The sequence below is a fragment of the Neoarius graeffei genome, chromosome 25 (assembly GCF_027579695.1).
Source record: "Neoarius graeffei isolate fNeoGra1 chromosome 25, fNeoGra1.pri, whole genome shotgun sequence".
Classification (NCBI taxonomy): Eukaryota; Metazoa; Chordata; class Actinopteri; order Siluriformes; family Ariidae; genus Neoarius; species Neoarius graeffei.
The window spans coordinates 38,005,414-38,026,084 of NC_083593.1; the positions used below are offsets into that span (position 1 = coordinate 38,005,414).

At 40.4% G+C, this 20,671-nt stretch overlaps 1 protein-coding gene across 1 annotated transcript in view; it reads left to right on the forward strand.

Moving 5' to 3' along the window:
• Positions 1–20,671, forward strand: part of LOC132873227 (roundabout homolog 1-like) — a 430,545-nt gene that overhangs the window by 393,952 nt on the left and 15,922 nt on the right. The window contains exons 20-25 of the mRNA XM_060908586.1: positions 4,598–4,624; positions 5,284–5,326; positions 11,037–11,191; positions 19,260–19,610; positions 19,706–19,822; positions 20,474–20,618. Of these exons, the coding sequence (XP_060764569.1) occupies positions 4,598–4,624; positions 5,284–5,326; positions 11,037–11,191; positions 19,260–19,610; positions 19,706–19,822; positions 20,474–20,618 (838 nt within the window). The remainder of the gene's footprint in view (positions 1–4,597; positions 4,625–5,283; positions 5,327–11,036; positions 11,192–19,259; positions 19,611–19,705; positions 19,823–20,473; positions 20,619–20,671) is intronic.

The window sequence follows — 20,671 nt, forward strand, 5'->3', positions numbered from 1 at the left end:
ATGGCTAGAGACGCAGCTTTGGGATCGAAAGGTTGCCGGTTTGATTCCCAGGACAGGCAGGAATAGCTGAAATGCCTTTGAGCAAGGCACCTAATCCCCAGCTGCTGCTCTGGATATGTTGTATGTTGCTCTGGACAAGCGCGTCTGCTAAATGTCTGTAATGTAAAGTACAAATCTATAAGGAATTTGTCTCAATGCTGGAGTCAACAACAGAGAACACAAATTTCATTATTCTATCCACATTCACTGGATATAAGCAATCGTGTGCTCTGATTGGCTACTCTACTACTAAGCTATCAGCTCATATACCATGAGTAGAGAAAAACAAAATGGCGGAACGTGTCGCTGAACCAACCAAGGACGAAATAAAAACTCTACTGGAAAACAAAACCCCCAAAAAAAGGAAAAAAAGCAACAAAATATGGAATGGTATTTCATGGCAAGAACATATCATTTTTTATCCCAGCAATTATTATTATAGCATTTTTCACAAATTGCTACTGTCATTTTGCCGGTTTGTTTACATTATAAGTGGAAATTATTTTGTCGGATGTTTTGTATAAAGTTTTTATTTATCAAATTTGCAAAAAAAAAAAAAATGCTCTGTTTCTCAAAATCCAGTGAATGTGGATAGAATAAAACAAATATTCCATTCAATCTCATCCTACATGGCTTATAGCCGACTTATAGCCATGGCTTATAGGTTCATATACGACTCGATTTGGTGGAATAACTGTTAAATATACGACAATTAAACATAACATACACAACATAGAATAATTTTACAACAGTGCTTTATACTCAACATATCATCGACAGTGAAAATAAGCTGCTACATATAATTACAGCGCAATGTAATTCTTGTTTACTTCATACACTGTACATCATCACTCTGTCACTTCCTGTTATCACTTCTGAAGCCTGATTTAGCAACACGCCAGATGGAGAAAGCAATCATAACTGTAATTGTTCACACAAGTCCACGGAATGGCATGAGATATCAGCAGTGACTGTTCCTCCCACTGTGCAAAAGCGACTCAGAAAAATGTGCAAAAAAAAAGGCTTTTTTTTTAATGCAGAAAAAAACAACCATGCTGCATGCTTGTCTGAAAGGCAGATCACTCTGCATTTAGTCTCACCATAGTAAATTAATTTATTTTATTCGATCATGGTTTGTATTTTCCCGCTTCTCTAGTACTATCTGGCGTGACTGCTGTCATCTGCTTTCATCCTGGAATCGCAAAAAGTGGCTAGATTGATAACATGGTGAAAAATAAAAATAAAAAAGTGTTGGGGTAATCTTTCCAGCAGAGCTCAAAAAAGCCTGATGATCAGAGGAGTAGCACGTCAGAGACGGCGCTGACATTCACAAGCTGACATTTGGAAGGGGTGTGTGTGTGTGTGTGTGTGAGAGAGATGTTGCTCTACTTTTGTATTAGAAGATTGCAGATGTAGGGAGGGGTTGAGTCAGGTGTAATAGTCACGCAATTGTCAGGCTGTTTGTAACCACATTTGTAAGGAAACAAAATGTTTCTCTCTTTTCCTTTAAATGTAGCATAGATTTGGTTTGACACAAGTGCCAACACTTAAAAGGAAGAAGCAGAAGCCTTTATTTATCGCACAGACTTAAGCACATGGTGAAATTCCTCTGCATTTAACCTATCTGAAGCAGTGAACACACACATGCACACACAAGTGAGCAATAAGCATATACACTACCGTTCAAAAGTTTGGGGTCACCCAGACAATTTTGTGTTTTCCATGAAAAGTCACACTTTTATTTCCCACCATAAGTTGTAAAATGAATAGAAAATATAGTCAAGACATTTTTCTGGCCATTTTGAGCATTTAATCGACCCCACAAATGTGATGCTCCAGAAACTCAATCTGCTCAAAGGAAGGTCAGTTTTATAGCTTCTCTAAAGAGCTCAACTGTTTTCAGCTGTGCTAACATGATTGTACAAGGGTTTTCTAATCATCCATTAGCCTTCTGAGGCAATGAGCAAACACATTGTACCATTAGAACACTGGAGTGAGAGTTGCTGGAAATGGGCCTCTATACACCTATGGAGATATTGCACCAAAAACCAGACATTTGCAGCTAGAATAGTCATTTACCACATTAGCAATGTATAGAGTGGATTTCTGATTAGTTTAAAGTGATCTTCATTGAAAAGAACAGTGCTTTTCTTTCAAAAATAAGGACATTTCAAAGTGACCCCAAACTTTTGAACGGTAGTGTACACATACCCAGAGCAGTGGACAGCTACTGTATGCTACAGCACCCGGGGAGCAGTTGGGGGTTAGGTGCCTTGCTCAAGGGCACTTCAGCCCAACCTCAGCCCAAAGTCGTCCCATGTTAACCTAACCGCATGTCTTTGGACTGTGGGGGAAACTTACACAGACACAGGGAGAACATGCAAACTCCACACAGAAAGGCCCCAGTCAGCCACTGGGCTCGAACCCAGAACCTTCTTGCTGTGAGGCGACAGTGCAGTTTTTTGGAGCCCTTGCTATTGTGATACGGGAGACGCCTGAAAAGTACACTCTACCACTTGTTCAGCTAAAGCAGAAACATCAGTTCACTAAAAGGAAAGATGGGGTTACTTTTGCTTCATTCCCGCTTCTTCAACATGTGACTTCTCAAATTGTGTTCTTTGATCAGTTAAAAAAAAAAGATAAGGCTGTAATTATTAATGAGACAGTAATTATTATTAAGTAGTAATCCAGGGGTTTCCAATCAAACTCTATGTGAAGTCAGTATTGTTTTATGAAGTTGTTTCATTGTTTTATGAAGATGTTGTGTGCTACTATTTTGAAACGTTAGTCAACTGCACATATTATTTTAGTCTTTTGGGTTTTTTGTGTGTTTTTTTTAACTAGCATACGGTACAAGTTCGCCAATCAAAATGGCCAAATGGGAAAATATGCCAAAAATATGAACTGAATATAGATTTCCAGTCATGACAGTGAAAACAAGGAGAAACAAAAAATACCAAGAGAATTCACAAGGTCTATTTGGGGTTGTTTGGCCAAGACATTTGTGAACCCTTGTAGTAATTATGAAGTCACACCAGACGTTTTGGTCTTGCTGTTCTTATTCTTATGGTTTTAGAAATATATATATACATCTCCAACAAAGCAACAAATACACTCGGTTTGTTTTGGTAGAATTCTGTTTCTTCTTCATTCGTGCCAGAATCCCCAGTTGAGAACGTCTTGGTCTGTGCAGCTACCAAAACACAAGTCAAGCTGGTCAAACTGATAGTCCCTCTTTGCCAGATGGTAAATGCTTGTAGAAAGGAAATATTTACTGAATTACTCCTACTAATCCTCCATTGTAGACAAGGGAATAACACAATAAGGCAATTAGAAAATCTGAAACATTTATTACTTCTGCCAACTGTGTTGGAGAAAGTTATGTTTTCACCTCTTTTTTTTTTTTTGACTGTTCACAACGTATCTCAAAAAGCAGTGAATGGATTTTGATGAAATTTTGAGCAAAGATGGGCCATGGGCCAAGGAACAATTGATTGGATTTTGATGCAGATCTGAATATGTGGCTTGGCAGAGGTATACACTCTACCGAATGCCTTTCTAGTTATTAGCTCATCTGGCCGACAGGCGATGAGCTTATGCCATCATGTCCACATTTCTCTCTCAGTTCTTCACTGATTTTTATTCTTTTTGGCAGGAAGGTAGGTCTGCCTGGGGTGCATACAGCTTCTACCCATATTTGCCTAATTGTAATTGATAATGAAGATCAGAATCAGAAACACTTTTATTGCCAGGTATGTGAACACACACGAGGAATTTGACTCCGGTTCCACTTAGCTTTCATAGTACAACACAGATAAAAGCGTCTACACAAAACAAAGGATTGGTGCAATCATAGGGAATACAGAGAGAGTCTAACTGCAGTGATCTTCAGGGGAAGATTGTTGCCCCAGCTATGGAGTAATTAAGTCCTAACGAGCAGTTCAACAAAATTCACGTCTTCTCCCTCAATTCTTCACCGATTTTGATTCTTTCTGGCACGAAGGTAGGGGTACCTAGGGTGCATATAACTTCTACCCAGAATTGCTTAATTACAATTATTAATGAAGTTATTGGCTAATTAAGCCTTAATGAGCGGTTCAACAAAAATCGCTTCTTCTCGGTCAATTCCTTGCCATTTTGGATTCTTTCTGGCAAATAGGTCGGTATTCCTAGGGTGTATATAACTTGTATATAGTGTATATAGTTTACAACATTTATTGCGCAAGGTGGCCCACTTTAGATCGTTCCTTCTGAACTAGACGGTGCCAGAGTGAGCTACGCCGTCATTGACAGTCTCGTTTAGTGTAGTCACGGAATGAGAAAGCTGGAAAATAAGCGTTTATGGTGAAGATGGTCTACCAGTTTGACCAGCTGAGCTTGCATTTTGGCAGCTTTTCAGACCAAGCTGGATTTATCAGGTTTTTTTTTTTTGGGGGGGAGGCAATATTTTTGGGGGGCTTACCATGAATAATTCAGTGCTATGTGATATTTGATGCAGTTATGTGTTACCACATCATTTACACTGTAAATCTCTCTCTCTGTGTGTTTTTTTCTACAGTTCCATCATTCACCTTCACTCCAACAGGTATCCAGACTTCTTCATATTTTTCTCTTTCGTATCCTGTGTTACAATTTAACAAAACTTTGTGCCAAGAAGAAATGGGATGAAACACTGAGCAACACTTTACTTTAAACTGTTGTTGATGCTTTCACACACTCATGCCCTATCTGGTCCTTAAACATGCCAAAAATGTTTGTGGTGGTTCAAATAATGCGTCAAAACCAATCCCCCCCCCCCAAACCTCTTTGACGTATCCTTGCATGCCCATAGCATGCCTTTAACCACAAACCCACGCTGCCCCTGGTCTCAACCTCCTCTTCACTGCCCCCAGGGGACAGTCTCTTAGTGTGTGTGGTTCCAGTAAGTAATCCCATCCCGATTAGGACGTGTTTGAACTTTAATTCCCATCATCAAGTGTATCAGCCTGGGGATCTGATCTGAATCTGTTGCCTTCCCCCTACGTGTTTGTTTTTGCTCCTAGGTGGAGATTATGGATATTTGTACCTGTAGATGGATGACATGAGTCATGAGATAGATACGAAATGGCGTATTTTGTTTGGATTAGTGAAAGGAAGAGGAGGATTGAGCGTGAGAAAACACGTCCTTGAGACTAGAAGTGGTTAGTGGTTTGTGTCTTTTATGCTGCGTGATTCATAAACATTTTCTTTTCTGTCCTGGTTTAGTGGCATATCAGAGAGGAGGAGAAGCTGTTTGCAGTGCCGGACGGTAAGTAGTAAGGTTATGACGTGCGTTTATGTCTGTAAGAGATGCAGAATGTATGTGTGCATCCTGAGGAAGACCAAAATGAGGCCACTGAGAAAATCCAACAGGGGGAGATGTTGAGCCAAGACACAATGTCCATATCCCTCCACCCATACAATCATGATATGATCTAAATAATAGCACTAGCTATTAGAGTAATGACATTTTATATCTCCGCATAAGCACAAACATGCCCCAGATTTGTAATTTTTTGCCGTTTTAGCTTCTCTAATACCTTCCTGCATGAGCGTCTAAATTTGCATGCCTGCCTGCAAACCTGTAATTAAATCTCGGGCTTGACTGTGCAATGGAACAAACACAAATCACATTATCCTTTAAAGCAAAAAAATATTAGCACCCCCAAAGCTAATCTGAGCTCAAACGCTCTGTGCATGAACCTAGTGAAACAGAAAACATAGAGGTTTAGTGAATCCAAGAGTATAAGCTACAGTGGGTGAGAGTTTTTCGATCAGACCATACACACACACACACACACACACACACACACACACACACTCTCTCTCTTACTGTTCTTCTACCAATTAAAAGATTTATGTTGTTCAAAGGGGAATCTGGAAAAAATATGTTTTGGAATGACATTGAGTCTGATGTTTATTTTGCGCCTGGAGCCGTGGTTATGAAGTCACTTCAAAGAAGTCGTACAGTCATGCAGAGAGAAATTATTTATTGATTTCGTAGCTTTGCATTATGAATCGCGTTCTATAAATACTGTATTTAGTGTGATGTATTGTCATACTTACTTTATTTCTACAGGGGTGATGAGAGATGTCATCAGATATTTTACACAATATAAATGACAATATGCATATAATAATAATAATAATCATAATAATAAATGTTATTTGTAACGCACTTGACATTTAGAGCAAATTTAAAAGTGCTACAAAACAGAACCATCATTTAAAAGACATCAAAACAACATAAATGAACTGAAATAAAGCATAATTAGCATAATTAAGCATAAAATAAAGCATAATTAAGAATCATATGTTCTGCTACAAAGAAATGTTTTAAGTTATTTAAAAAAAAAACCTCAGTAGTCTGTGGTTCATGTGTCATGATCAGGACGTCTATGTGGGTGGTTATTGTTTTTGCTTTTTCTTCTATGGGTAGTGTGTATGGCTCAAAAATGAGATGAGACTGCTCATTTTAGAGACAATTATTATTATACGCAAAATATTCGATATCTCTTGACAGTGCTTACTGGAAAAATATAAGTAGTAATGACAGGCCATTTTTTAAAGTAGTTGTCATAGTGTTGTGTAATGTACAGTATCAAATTAAAGAGCATGAAGATCTGAATTGAAAACTTGTTTAATTTTGTAAATATGTCTAAACAAGAGTGCTCTGAGAGCACAATATCCCCCGCTATGGTATATTACAAACAAAATTGCAATATGCGTATTACTGTCCTATAACAAAGCTTTATGCCAAATGTTGTGAAAGTCCTCCAAAATTGTGAGAGGAGTTGATTTCAGAAGGTGAGAACCCTCTCTGGGATGGACGGACGGACAGACAGATGGATGGACAGACAGATGGACGGACATCGCCACAACATAATCCCCCTTCGGGCCTTTCGGCCAGCGGGGGATAAAACCCGAAGTTATGAACATTTGAAAATCCAGTGTTTTATAAAATTTCCATTTCTGTCTGTTGTCACGGTCACAAACCAGCAATCATTTTCCACTGGTTTAATTTTCCATTCATGAGAAAAAACCTCAATCAGAAATTAACAGACCAAAAAGCCAAAAATAAAAGAGATTTAGAATTTAGAGTAAGAATTACAGATAAAGGCTTCTTGTTGATCACAATTTTGCACCTAGAAGGCTTAAACATAATACATCAATGAAATTGGTCCATACTTTGTGTTTAAACATAAAAGCCAGAATTTAGCAGGTATGTTCACTTTAAATTGTGGACACCAAGCATGACTAATGACTGTGGTGCTGGAATGCGCTGTATATAAAAGTATCAAACTTTTGTGAATTCTCCTCAAAACAGTACTCCTGATATTTATACACCTTCTCATTTTTTCTCCATGCAAAAGTGTATTAGGAAAATCATTGATTTTTAGGAAGGATACAAAGTTTTCCTCAGCGATCCGATGTTTCGTGGGCACTACATGGGAGATTCGACCACTAGGTGGGAATCATGAGTTTCAAGCTGATTGAACCAACAGTGAGTGAGCTGGAAGCAACAGCAAAACACACGGACCGGTGACGAATATCACTAAAAAACCCAAGATGGTGGCGGCACCCGTGAGTTTGGTGTATTGCATTACATAAAATCAAAAAACACTTAAAGTAATAGCTCATCACAACGCCACACAAAATTAACAATCTCATCATCTCTAGCCACTTTATCCTGTTCTACAGGGTCGCAGGCAAGCTGGAGCCTATCCCAGCTGACTACGGGTGAAAGGCAGGGTACACCCTGGACAAGTCGCCAGGTCATCACAGGGCTGACACATAGACAACCATTCACACTCACGGTCAATTTAGAGTCACCAGTTAACCTAACCTGCATGTCTTTGGACTGTGGGGGAAACCAGAGCACCCGGAGGAAACCCACACGGGCAACATGCAAACTCCACACAGAAAGGCCTTCGCCAGCCACAGGGCTCGAACCCGGACCTTCTTGCTGCAAGGCGACAGCGCTAACCACTACACCACCATGCCGCCAAAATTAACAATATATTCCGTAAATGTTATTTATTCTTGAATCAACCCGAGTTTTATGTAGATTAAACACATTTAAATGTCTTTAAAGGCCAAACGAAAACATGCTGTTCTCCCATACAAACATATGGGAGGTTCTTTAGCGCAGTGGCATGCCGTCAAGCCTAAGAGTGTTTCTGTGAATACTGAGAAATTTGGGGTGGGCAATTTAGCAGAAATGAAGTACAGTATGTTGGGTTTGGGTGTAAATGCTGCTAAATGATAAGGTACACAGCAGAGCCACACTCAAATGCTTTTATATTTTTCAGTATACAACACTAATTACATACATCATTTTGTGAGATGTCAACTCTGTGACCGATAGACCAGCTACTATCTATTCCTGTAATACAATCCTGGTGGCTGTAATCCTTAAGTACTTTGTATAAATGACAGAAAATACTAACTTGTAACTTTTTATCTTAATTTGGGGCTAAATGTAGTCAAACTATTTAAGCTAATAATAGGCTTGACAGCACGCCACTGCGCTGATGAACATCCTGTACGTTTGTATGGGAGAACAGCATGTTTACGTTTGGCCTTTACAGACATTTAAAAGTGTTTAAATAAAACTGGTGTCGAGTCAAGAATAAATAACATATTTACGGAATATATTGTTAATTTTGTGTGGTATTGGGGGTGTCGTGGCTCAGGTGGATAAGGCGCCATGCCATAAATCCAGGGACCTGGGTTCGATTCCGGCCCGAGGTCATTTACCGATCCCTCCCTGTCTGTCTCTCCCACTCATTTCCTGTCTCTACACTGTCCTATCCAATAAAGGTGAAAAAAGCCCCAAAAAAAATCTTCAAAAAAAAAGTTGTGATGAGCTTTTTCTTTAAGCATTTTTTAACGTTGTGTAATGCAATACACCAAATTCACGGGCGCCACCATCGTGGGTTTTTTTAGTGATATTCGTCACCGGTCCGTGTGTTTTGTTGTTGCTTCCAGCTCGCTCACTGTTCGTTCAATCAGCTTGAAACTCATGATTCCTACCTAGTGTTCGAATCTCTCATGTTGACTTGTTTTTCCAATAAAATCGGCTGAACACTTTGTCTAGTGCCCACGAAAAATTGGATCACTGAGGGAAATTTTGTATCCTTCCTAAAAATCAATGATTTTCCTCATAATTTTTTCATGGACAAAAAATGAGAAGGTGTATAAATATCAGTACTACTGTTTTGAGGAGAATTAACAAAAGTTTGATCCTTTTATACACAGCGCATTCAAGCACCACCGTCATTAGTCATGTTTGGTGTCCACAATTTAAACACACCCACTAAATTCTGGCTTTTACGTTTAAACACAAAGGATTGACCAGTTTCATTGATGTATTACTTTTAAGCCTTCTAGGTGAATCATTGTGATCTACAGGAAGCCTTTATCTGTAATTCTTACCTTGATACTCAGAATTCTAAAGCTCTATTTTTGGCTTTTTGGTCTATTAATTTCTGATAGAGGTTTTTTCTCATGAATGGAAAATTAAACCAGTGGAAAATGATTGCTGGTTTGTGACAGCAGCATTGGACAGAAATGGAAATTTTATAAAACACTGGATTTTCAAATGTTCATAACGTTGTTACAAAATTAAACAAGTTTTCAATTCAGATCTTCACACTCTTTAATTTGATACATTACGCAACACTATGACAACTACTTTAAAAAATGGCCTGCCGTTGCTACTAATAATAACTAAGTAGGCCTGTTACTTTTTGTGCACCACGACATTTAAAGTCAAAATCAAATGGCTTGTTGTCTAGAATTTGGCTTCATCCGTAGACATTGCTGGTGGAACTGTAGCCTGCACTGTAGTGTCCAGCAGCATTGGCAATGCTAAATCTACCTTAAAATCAGTGTCACATAGTTGACAAATTTGGGGTTTTTTGGCTTGCCATGTCCATTGGTATCACCCTGTTATCGCCCAGAGTCATGTGCATGAAGGGAATGGGCTGTCACTTTGTTTCATCGTACTGTCTATTTACCACAGTTAATCATGCAGATGTTATCACCATCACATAGTTGACACATAAAAAAGGTACGCTTCAATTTTTACACACTCAACTCCACACAAAAAACATACCAAAAGCAGTACACACGATCATGTGTACGAGATGTTGTTCTGTTGCCCTGCCAGATAACCTGAGACAGGCGAATCTTGTATCTGAGTCACCGTTGCAGCGCTGGGGCTGAATTCAGCACCGTCACATAGTTGACCGCAAGTTCATGGGACACCTACTTTGGCTGAGCTGCAGTCGAAATGATTAAAAGCTGCATCAAGATTAGTTGTATTTCCTTTAAACACACTCATATCCATGATGTGCACGAAGGGCCATCTTGTCTGCTGGCTTTCAGTGGAGAAATAACACTTAGTTCAAACCAAGGTTGCAGGTGGGACAAGCCAAGTTGGCCATTTTCACACTTGTTTCGATTTTTTCCAGCAACTAAGAAATGTCAGAGAGGTTTGCTGAATTTTTTCACAGTAGGCCCCAGGGAGTTCTTGCTCTATGTCCAGGTTTTAGATCTCTCCACATTACACAGGCCTAGAGATGGCTGTGGGACACAAATTTCTCAGTATTCACAGAAACACTCAAACATATGAAGGGAGAAATGAGGTCCTAGAGACCATTATCATGTACATAGTGGTCCACATAAGTCAAAATAAAAGCAAAAATGAATTTCTGTTGCATATCTTAAGAATATTACTTTTTTAATCCTTTTTTCTTTTACCATTAGTGACGAGTCATGGAATCCACGGACGCATGTCGGCCGAAACGAATCCGAGAAAATCGCAAAAGAAGCATTAATTAATTAATTAATTAATGCTTCTTTTGCTATTTTCTCAGATTCGTTTTGGCCGACATGTGTCCGTGGATTCCATGACTCGTCACATTATATTAAATTACCATTTCATCTTTATAATAAATCTATGTATTTTGCAGGCCTGGTCTACTGAACATGGGAGATTCAGCCAACCAGCCGTGGCTAGCTGATTCATGGCCCAATGCCTGCACTAACCACAAAGACTGCAGCATCAACTGCTGTAACGGTGGCAACGGAACCAGCGACAGCAACCTGACCACTTACAGCCGTCCAGGTACAAGCATACATGATTTCATGACTGAAATACACTTCTACTCAAACTCTCATGTCTATCTTATGTTTGTGGCTGAAAAAGCACATCCACACATTTGTTGTTTGGTTCATTCAGTGGCGAACCATTACTATTAGAGCAGGGACTTCAGCTCAGCCAAAACTTAGCCAGACACACCAAAAAAGCAACAGGGCAAAGGATTTTGCAAGGGATTAGCGGCAGGCTGCCAGGTCGCTCCGTTGCGTGTAGTTGTCGATGTTGATTTTAAAAGTAACAAAGTAAATTACACAGGGAAATGAATACTTAAGTATTAGTGAAAAAATAATGTGCCGAGCATTCGTGGAAGAAGAGTCTGGAGACAGGAATCTTAGTTTCTCGGTCGTTAGCCTGTGCTACTTGCCCTTTGTAGCACTGGCTTGACTGCTTTATTAGCATTTGCTAACACTACTGATGAACGCTAGACCGGCTGGAAAGTGACTTCACTGCTGCGCTGACGGTGCTGATTCACGGTTAAGTTTGCGTTGGCTTTCGAGAAGGCCTAGGGCAATACATTTTTGGTCCCTCTCACTATAAGTCAAAATCTGATTGGTTAATTAATCTGTCACTTCCGACATAAACATACACCGCCATGGCCTTCTGTCCCGGCAATGAAGTCCTCACTAATGAGTGAGCCAGCTCTAAACTCTTCTCAGCCTAGAGACAACAAACAAAACAAATCTCATTGGATAACTCTATTTTAATGTTTTCAGGACAGTAATCCTTTCATTTCTGAAGCTAATTTGATAGAAAATTAGGTCAAATTAGAAGAAAATAATTATAATGCAATTATGAAAGAAGTTAAAGAATGAAAGAAATTAAATATAACATTTGAAATGCTGATAGGTTCGCGCCTTCTCTGAAGGCCTAGAAGGCCTTGACGGTTCCCCTGTGGGTTCATTAGCATCTGTGTGATGCTCTTTTGGTGAAGAGAATCAATGCAGGACAGAGCTTTTGTACTGCCATGAGCACTTTCTTGCCCTTAAGACTTGATATAAGGTGTGCAAGAAAATGAGAGTGCCTGACTGACGAAAAAAAAAGGTGAGAGAATGCAGGTGTGAGACAAACGCAATCGAAACTCACATGTTGAAAGCTGGAAATAGAAAAAAGGAAGAGGCAAGACATGAGCATTAATAAGGACAGCAACACTGTATATCAAGGGCAGGGTTTCATTAATTAGGAAGGAAATGGACCAGATTGTTTTCCTTAATAGACACCTGGTAGGAGGGTTTTCTTTGGCACTATGACACTGGGTGTTGAATGCTATTCTGTAAAGCAGATAAATTAAATTTTACTAATTATTTGCTGCACACGGGTGGCATGGTGGTGTAGTGGTTAGCGCTGTTGCCTCACAGCAAGAAGGTTCTGGGTTCGAGCCCCATGGCCGGTGAGGGCCTTTCTGTGCAGAGTTTGCATGTTGTCCGTGTGGGTTTCCTCCGGGTGCTCCGGTTTCCCCCACAGTCCAAAGACATGCAGGTTAGGTTAACTGGTGACTCTAAATTGACCGTAGGTGTGAATGTGAGTGTGAATGGTTGTCTGTGTCTATGTGTCAGCCCTGTGATGACCTGGCGACTTGTCCAGGGTGTACCCCGCCTTTCGCCCGTAGTCAGCTGGGATAGGCTCCAGCTTGCCTGCGACCCTGTAGAACAGGATAAAGCGGCTACAGATAATGAGATGAGAATAATAATAATCTCATCGGATTTTAAGCTATTTATAAGGATATTGGGTCATTATGATTGCTGCTGGTTTTAATTGTTTTGCAGTGCTGTTTTTAAATGTAATCTGCTAGCTTCTTGACCAGGTCTCGCTTGTGAAACCGTTTGTAATTATCAGTGTATAGTAACTGTAAGTGTAAAGTAAAAAAAGGAGGACGCCATGGCCTAAAGGTTAGAGAAGCAGCTTTGGGACCAAAAGGTTGCTGGTTTGATTCCCAAGACCAGCAGGAATGGCTGAAGTGCCCTTGAGCAAGGCACCTAACCCCCAACTGCTCCCCAGTATCTGGGTATATTGTATGCTGCTCTGGAGAAGAGCGTCTGCCAAGTGCCTGTAATGTAATTATAAGAAAACACATGGTACTACATTATAACACACTCTTGGATGGCTCCTCGTGGGTTCTTTGGATAGTTAATGCTTCCTAATTGGGTTTAACATGGAATATTTTTGGAAAGGGAGACGCCCTGTTGTTGAATTTTACAAAGAAACTTTATGAGTTCCTTCAGAGACACAAACATTTACAGTTTTTATAAGAGTATCAGAAAATGTTTTGCTCAGACAGGTCGTATTTTTGCTCTCCACCAACTCTCAATGTGTCTAAACCAATTAATCAGGAACACTAATTACCTGGCACACATACAGTATGTTTTGAGCTCTGAGCGAATGAAAACATGTCCTTGATTGCTTGGATTAAATGTTTTGGGAGCCTGGAATAGAACAAATATATGCTAGTCTGGGAGTTTTCTGTGGAACAGTGTAGGGAAACCACTGAATTAGGGATTAGAACTATCCATCCAGCCATTATCTGTAACTGCTTATCCTGTGCAGGGTCGCAGGCAAGCTGGAGCCTATCCCAGCTGACTATGGATGAGAGGCGGGGTCCACCCTGGACAAGTCACCAGATCATTGCAGGGCTGACACATAGAGACAAACAACCATTCATACTCATATTCACACCTACGGTCAATTTAGAACCACCAATTAACCTAACCTGCATGTCTTTGGACTGTGAGGGAAACTGGAGCACCCGGAGGAAACCCACACAGACATGGGGAGAACATGCAAACTCCACACAGAAAGGCCCCCGTTGGCCACTGGACTTGAACCCAGAACCTTCTTGCTGTGAGGCAACAGTGCTAACCACTACACCACCATGCTGCCGGGATTAGAACTGTCAAGAAGTATTTATCACACAAGCACAGACTTGCATTTAACCATCCTCTGCATTTAACCCATCTAGAGCAGTGAACACACACATATATACCCAGAGCAGTGGGCAGCTATGCTATAGGACTTAGAGAGCAGCTGGGGGTTAGGTGCTTCACTCAAGGGCACTTCAGGCCATGGCTGCCCCATGTTAACCTAACCGCATGTCTTTGGACTGTTAGCACATGCAAACTCCACACAGAAAGGCCCCCATTGTCTGCTGGGCTTGAACCCAGAGCCTTTTTGCTGTGAGGCGACAGTGCTAACCACTGCACCACCATGCCGCCCTACTGCAGGGAAAGCACATCAAACGCATCAGGAAATGACTTAAATAAAGCAAGTACCTCTCGCTGCAGAACCAAAAGCCCATGGCGTTGGACCTGATCCAGCTCCTCCTACCTGGGTGGAGTCAAACCAAAAGTCCAGGGGGTGAAGACACCTTGGTGTGTTTCAGGCTTGATAAGTGTGTTTACTGCGTTGTTTTGTATTTTAAAGCATTGTGTGGATGAGGGTTAGGGGTTAGGCATATAGGAGAAGGTCTGCAGCAAGGACTAATAAAATGGTGAGAAACAAAAGACAGGTGAAAAGAGTGAAGTTTAACAAGAACAGGAAGCTGTGACCAAATACAGAAAGCAGGCAGTCTGTCCAGAGTATGGAAAGGTGTAGAGGTGTGAGACAGGATGGACATGACACACAATCAGTTCCAGTGAGACTAAGCAGCATGAGGGCTATTTGTTTGAGCAGAACTCGTACATCACCTGCTGCTGCCATCCCTGCCATACCGCTTACACTCGAGCCAACATGCTTGAAAACCTGTTGAGGTGATGTTCTAAGCCAATGCACTGTTCAACACAAATGTTGCACATTTATCATGAAATGTATCATGCTTTCAGTTCCCTTTACTTACTGACCATGGCCCAGTTTGTCAGTCTATTGGGAGCTGCCAGACTGAGGTGTTGTTTTAGGCAGCTCATGGCTGTGGACTTTCCACATTACTCCAGATTTATTCTCAGCAGAATATAGCTCCATACCAGAAATCAAATATTCTCCGGTTTCAGGCACAAGCCTGCAGGACTACAGCACCTAAATGATCAGGGAACCAGAACGACATTCACTATGATTAGATAAAGAAAACAATATAACATGTAGTATACATTACATAATTATGTACATCTGGATTATTGGAAAGGTACCCTCTTTAGTGCATTTCGAAACTCTTCTGAAGCAATTAGTCTGCTGTAGAAAGACGCTGAGGAGGACACAAAGCCAACATCAGTCTAATTGGCTTCCTGCAATAAAGCAGGCTTCATTTTATGGAGGCTCTGGTTGTTTGTTTTTGCTACTCAGATCTATTGGTCTGCTCAGGTAGGAAACCAAAATCGATCCATGGTTGTGTACTTTGCGGGGAAAAAAAAAACATGTCCTTGACTGTGGCCTGCTTTATCCTGCCCATCTGTGCTCACTTGGATTCATAAAATTTTTACTATTACAATCTTCCTTCTCTGCTGCTGGAGATAACATCAAGTAATTGTATCACCATAGTGTCTCATTGATGCATGCTCCCCTGCACACAGTGGGACTTACACGGGACAGTGAAGGTTGTAATGCTAAATATAGATATGCTGGAGACAGACTAGGGCACAAGACATGCTATGGTCATTAAACTTTAAGATTACAAATAAATCCACAGTAAGATTATAAATGATAAATAAAATATTGCAAATCCAAAAATGCTTTAATTAGAAATATAGTAACATTCTAGATGTCATACATAATATGGAAGTATGAGAACATCTGTAAAGCAGATGTGAATGTTTAGTCAGTTTACATATGAACAGGGAAAACCACAGTCTCCAACCAACCTACAGTACCAGTCAAAAGTTTGCTCACACCTTGTAATTTGAAGGTTTTTCTTTATTTTTATTAATTAAAAGACACTTCATGTCTTATAGTAGGTTATTTCATAGTTTTGATGTCTTCAGTATTGCTCTAGAAAATAGTCACAATACAGGGAAAAAAAAAACTATGAAAGACTATGTCCATCCATCCATCATCCATAACCACTTATCCTGTGCAGGGTCGCAGGCAAGCTGGAGCCTATCCCAGCTGACTACGGGCGAAAGGTGGGGTACACCCTGGACAAGTCGCCAGGTCATCACAGGGCTGACACATAGAGACAAACAACCATTCACACTCACATTCACACCTACCGGTACGGTCAATTTAGAACCACCAATTAGCCTAACCTGCATGTCTTTGGACTGTGGGGGAAACCGGAGTACCCGGAGGAAACCCACGCAGACACGGAGAGAACATGCAAACTCCACACAGAAAGGCCCTCGTCGGCCACTGGGCTCGAACCCAGAACCTTCTTGCTGTGAGGCAACAGTGCTAACCATTACGCCACCGTGCCACCTGAAAGATTGTGTGTGTGTGTATACAAAATTTGACTGGCACTGTAAGTTACACCTGTAACTATTTTCGAAAAAGGCACAGTGGTAAAATCTTGTAGAATCTAATTTGTCACTCAGTATTTCACAGATAAATTTGGTGAAGGAAAATGTGTCTGTGAAAAAAAAAATAATAAAGCAAGCAATGAACCAAGCAGCAGAACAAACTCCATTTTTCTGCACATTTCCACAAATGTTCCACATTTGACAAATTAAAGCTTGTGAGTTAGTCCATTCATCTGTCTCATTCAAGGACGTGAAAAAAACAGTGATGCTCTAACCATGCTGTTGAATTGTCGCACTATATTGATAGTGAAGCTCCCCATGCACAAAACACATTCTGAAGAGAATATGGTAATGCATCGACCTGATTTTTTTATGGCTTTTGCAACCGTACGAATGATGTACATGTACCATCACAGGGTACTCAATTGTAAGTACAAGGCGACATAAGAAGAAGAAGCCTTTATTTGTCACATGCACATTCAAGCACAGTGAAATTCATCCTCTGCATTTAACCCATCTGAAGCAGTGAACACACACACTCACAGCAGTGGGCAGCCATACTACAGCACCCAGGGAGCAGTTAGGTACCTTGCTCAAGGGCACTTCAGCCCAAGGCTGCCCCATGTTAACCTAACCGCATGTCTTTGGACTGTGGGGGAAACCAGAGCACCCAGAGGAAACCCATGCAGACACGGGGAGAACATGCAAACTCCACACAGAAAGGTCCCCCATTGGCCACTGGGCTCGAACCCAGAGCCTTCATGCTGTGGGGCGACAGTGCTAACCACTACACCACCTGATAACCAAATGACCACCAGACAACAGCATTTGTATCTTTATTTACATAAGATAGATGGGTTTTTATCCAGTGCTTATTTTTAATTTGCTTTTTAAAAAATAACATGGAATTATTTACTAACAGATTTTACACTCATCGGGAGCTCCGCTTTTAGGCAGTGTCTATATAAGTTATTCCACAAAATTGAGTCGTACATGAGCTGATAGCTGGCAAAGCACGTAGTGCAGAATTGGCTATAAGCCATGTGCAACAAAATTGAGTGGAATAACTGTTTTATTATACCTACATTCACTGGATTTTGAGAAACAGAGCATTTTTATTTTTTGCAAATTCGATCAATAAAAACTTTCTACAAAACGTCCAACAAAATAATTTCTGCTTACAATGTAAACAAACCGGTGAAATGACAGTAACAATTTGTGAAAAATGCTGTAATAATAATTCTTGAAAAAAAAAAAGATACGCTCTTACGGTACCATCAAATACTTTTATTCCAATTTTTTTTTTTCATTTTTTGGGGTTTTGTTTTTGAGTCGAGTTTTTATTTCGTCCTCGGTTGCTTCAGCAACACGCTCCGCCATTTTGTTCTTTTTCTTCTTTAGTGTTTTTTTGGTGGTTGGCAAACCAACTTAAAGGTGCATTACCGCCACCAACTGGGCTGGAGTGTGAAACAGGAGATATGGGGGGAGGGGGGCTATATTCTTTTAGCTATTTCTGTTTCTTTTAAATACTTGATAACAGTTTTTGGGGTCTTGTTTTCGAGTAGAGTTTTTATTTCATCCTCGGTTGGTTCAGCAACACACTCCGCCATTTTATTTTTCTCTACTCGTGGTACCTGTATATGAGCTGATATCCTAGTAGTAGATTAGCCAATCAAAACGTGCGATTGCTCATATCCAGTGAATGTGGATAGAATAATATATTTTATACTACAGACAGTTTGAATTCTCAGTTCTGATGGGTTAGAAGGTGTTTAATCTATATTAATGTGTTTGTTCAATACATGATCATTTTTACAACTTACTCAAGGACTTGTATGGTGCATGCTCCACGTTAAGAGATTTTTTTTTTTAATGTCTTGAAAGGAGTGTGCAGTGTCAGAGGAAAAATCATAATGTTTTGAACAAAGGAAAGTTTTCAGGGCTTTGAAGAGAACTTTGCAGGTTCACAGTTACATGACAAGCTGCATTTTTTTTCCTATTAAGAGAGAGAAAACGAGGCTGGTCAAGAAACAACCATTTATGCACTCTCAGAAAATAAAGTACATTTACTTTAGGAGTACAATGGCTTGTCACTGGGGCAGTACCCTCTAAGGTGTTTATTTGTACACTTTAGATACTGCTTGGGAACATGTATGCACCTTTTTGGCCCTAAAAAGGTACACAAAGGTACCTTGAGGTCCAATAATAAGCCCTAAGGGGTATATTAGTGTAAATTGTACCTTGGGGTACAGAAATGGACTCCTACTGTAGCCCTAGTTCTGACAGTATAGCTGCTATGTTGTTAGCGATAACAGGAACCAACTTGTTTTCAGAATTCCACAACATTAAATGTAACTGTGAATAGATTTTTGGCATGTTGTTCTTTTCGTAATAAAAAAAATTGCTGACTTTGGCAAATTGCTGTGGTAAAGCAGTTTGTGGCATGGTGTGACAGGAAAAACAATCCACTTCTTATTTTCTGTATTGCATCAACTGTATCACCAGCCCATCACTGATTATTTTGCTGGAGCAGCACACCCTGTCATCTGTAATTCCTTACATGTTGTTTGGTTCTAAAAACATCCCTATTTAATTACAAACAAGCATACTGTCCATACAATGGTATTCGTTTATTTTCTTTCTTCTTTTTTTTTTCTCAGCTGATTGCATTGCTAACTACAACAGCCAACTAGACAACAAGCAAGGAGTGCTGATTGGCTCCGACTCAGCTGTGTACAGCGATGTAGACCTTTCTAACAAACTCAATGAGATGAAGACCTTCAACAACCCCAGCATGTGCTACATGGGGCCCGGAGGCAGCCCTCCTACACCATATGAGCCCACTCCTTATGCAACCACCCAGCTCATCCAATCAAACATCATGAGTAAGAACAGTGGTGCAGGGCCTGGTGACTTCAGTGACAAGCGCTGGAAGCCCCAGCAACCAAAACCCCCAGAACTACCATCACAGCTACAGTTTAATGTAATGGAGCAAAACAGACTGAACAAGGGTGGGTGTTTAAAACAATGCATCATAATCAGTACATCATAATCTGCTCTTATTATTTCTCATGTATATTTCTGGAAATCAATCCTGCATCCTCAGACCATTACAGAGGCGGTGAGGTTAGTCTGCCTACCACCATTCCCTATAACCAGGCAAATGAGCACAGTTCTGCAGGGTCCTACCACAGCTCTGACAGAGCCAGCAACAGCACCTCGGGTATGATGCAAGCACACACACCATCACAGCAACCATGTGGGCACTCACGGTTGGCATTTAAATTAAAAACCTTCTGTAAATCGTAGGAATTTCTTCGGTTCTTATGTATATTATTTGCCAACTCTGTTATACTGTTGTTTAAATGGAGTTAAAAAAAAGAGAAGAAATTGGAATACTTTTATCATTGGGTATAAAGGCAAACGCTTTAATTCCAGTAATGCTTCTTATATTAATAATTAATAACCGTTCAGTCACTGACAAGGAAAAAATACACAGCGTTCCTGTCAGTATGAATGGTTATTATTTATGCCCTTCTGTGCTAAAGGAAATACTGTACTGTAGTTTCAAGTTAGGGGGAAAAAACATTCAGTATTGGTTAAGACAGAAAAAGAGCAAATGAGATAAGTAAGGGATAATGTACAGTAGGGCTGGGCAATTCATTTACTTTTATTTTCAGTTATGAGTTTGACATCGAGAAAAAACAATTATTGTGCCACATTCCGTTTCGCAGTAATGCTCGAGTTTTATCTTTTGTCTTAAATCCAGTGCACCACTTTTCCCTTTACAGTGGTGTGCTTTCTCCTCTCCCTAAAAGCCCATTTTTTTGTTGTTGTTGTTGTTGTTGTTATTTTTCATTGTTTTTCTCCTCAGGGAGTCAAAATCATAAAAAAGGAACTCGCACCCCGAAGCTGTCGAAACAGAGTGCAGTGAACTGGGCTGAGCCGCTGCCCCCGCCTCCTGTCAACCCCCCTACCAGCCGCAGCTCTGAGGACTACCTACAGCCCATGGATAAGAGGTATACACACACACGATTAAGAAATTCCTACAGTACCAGTCAAAAGTTTGGAC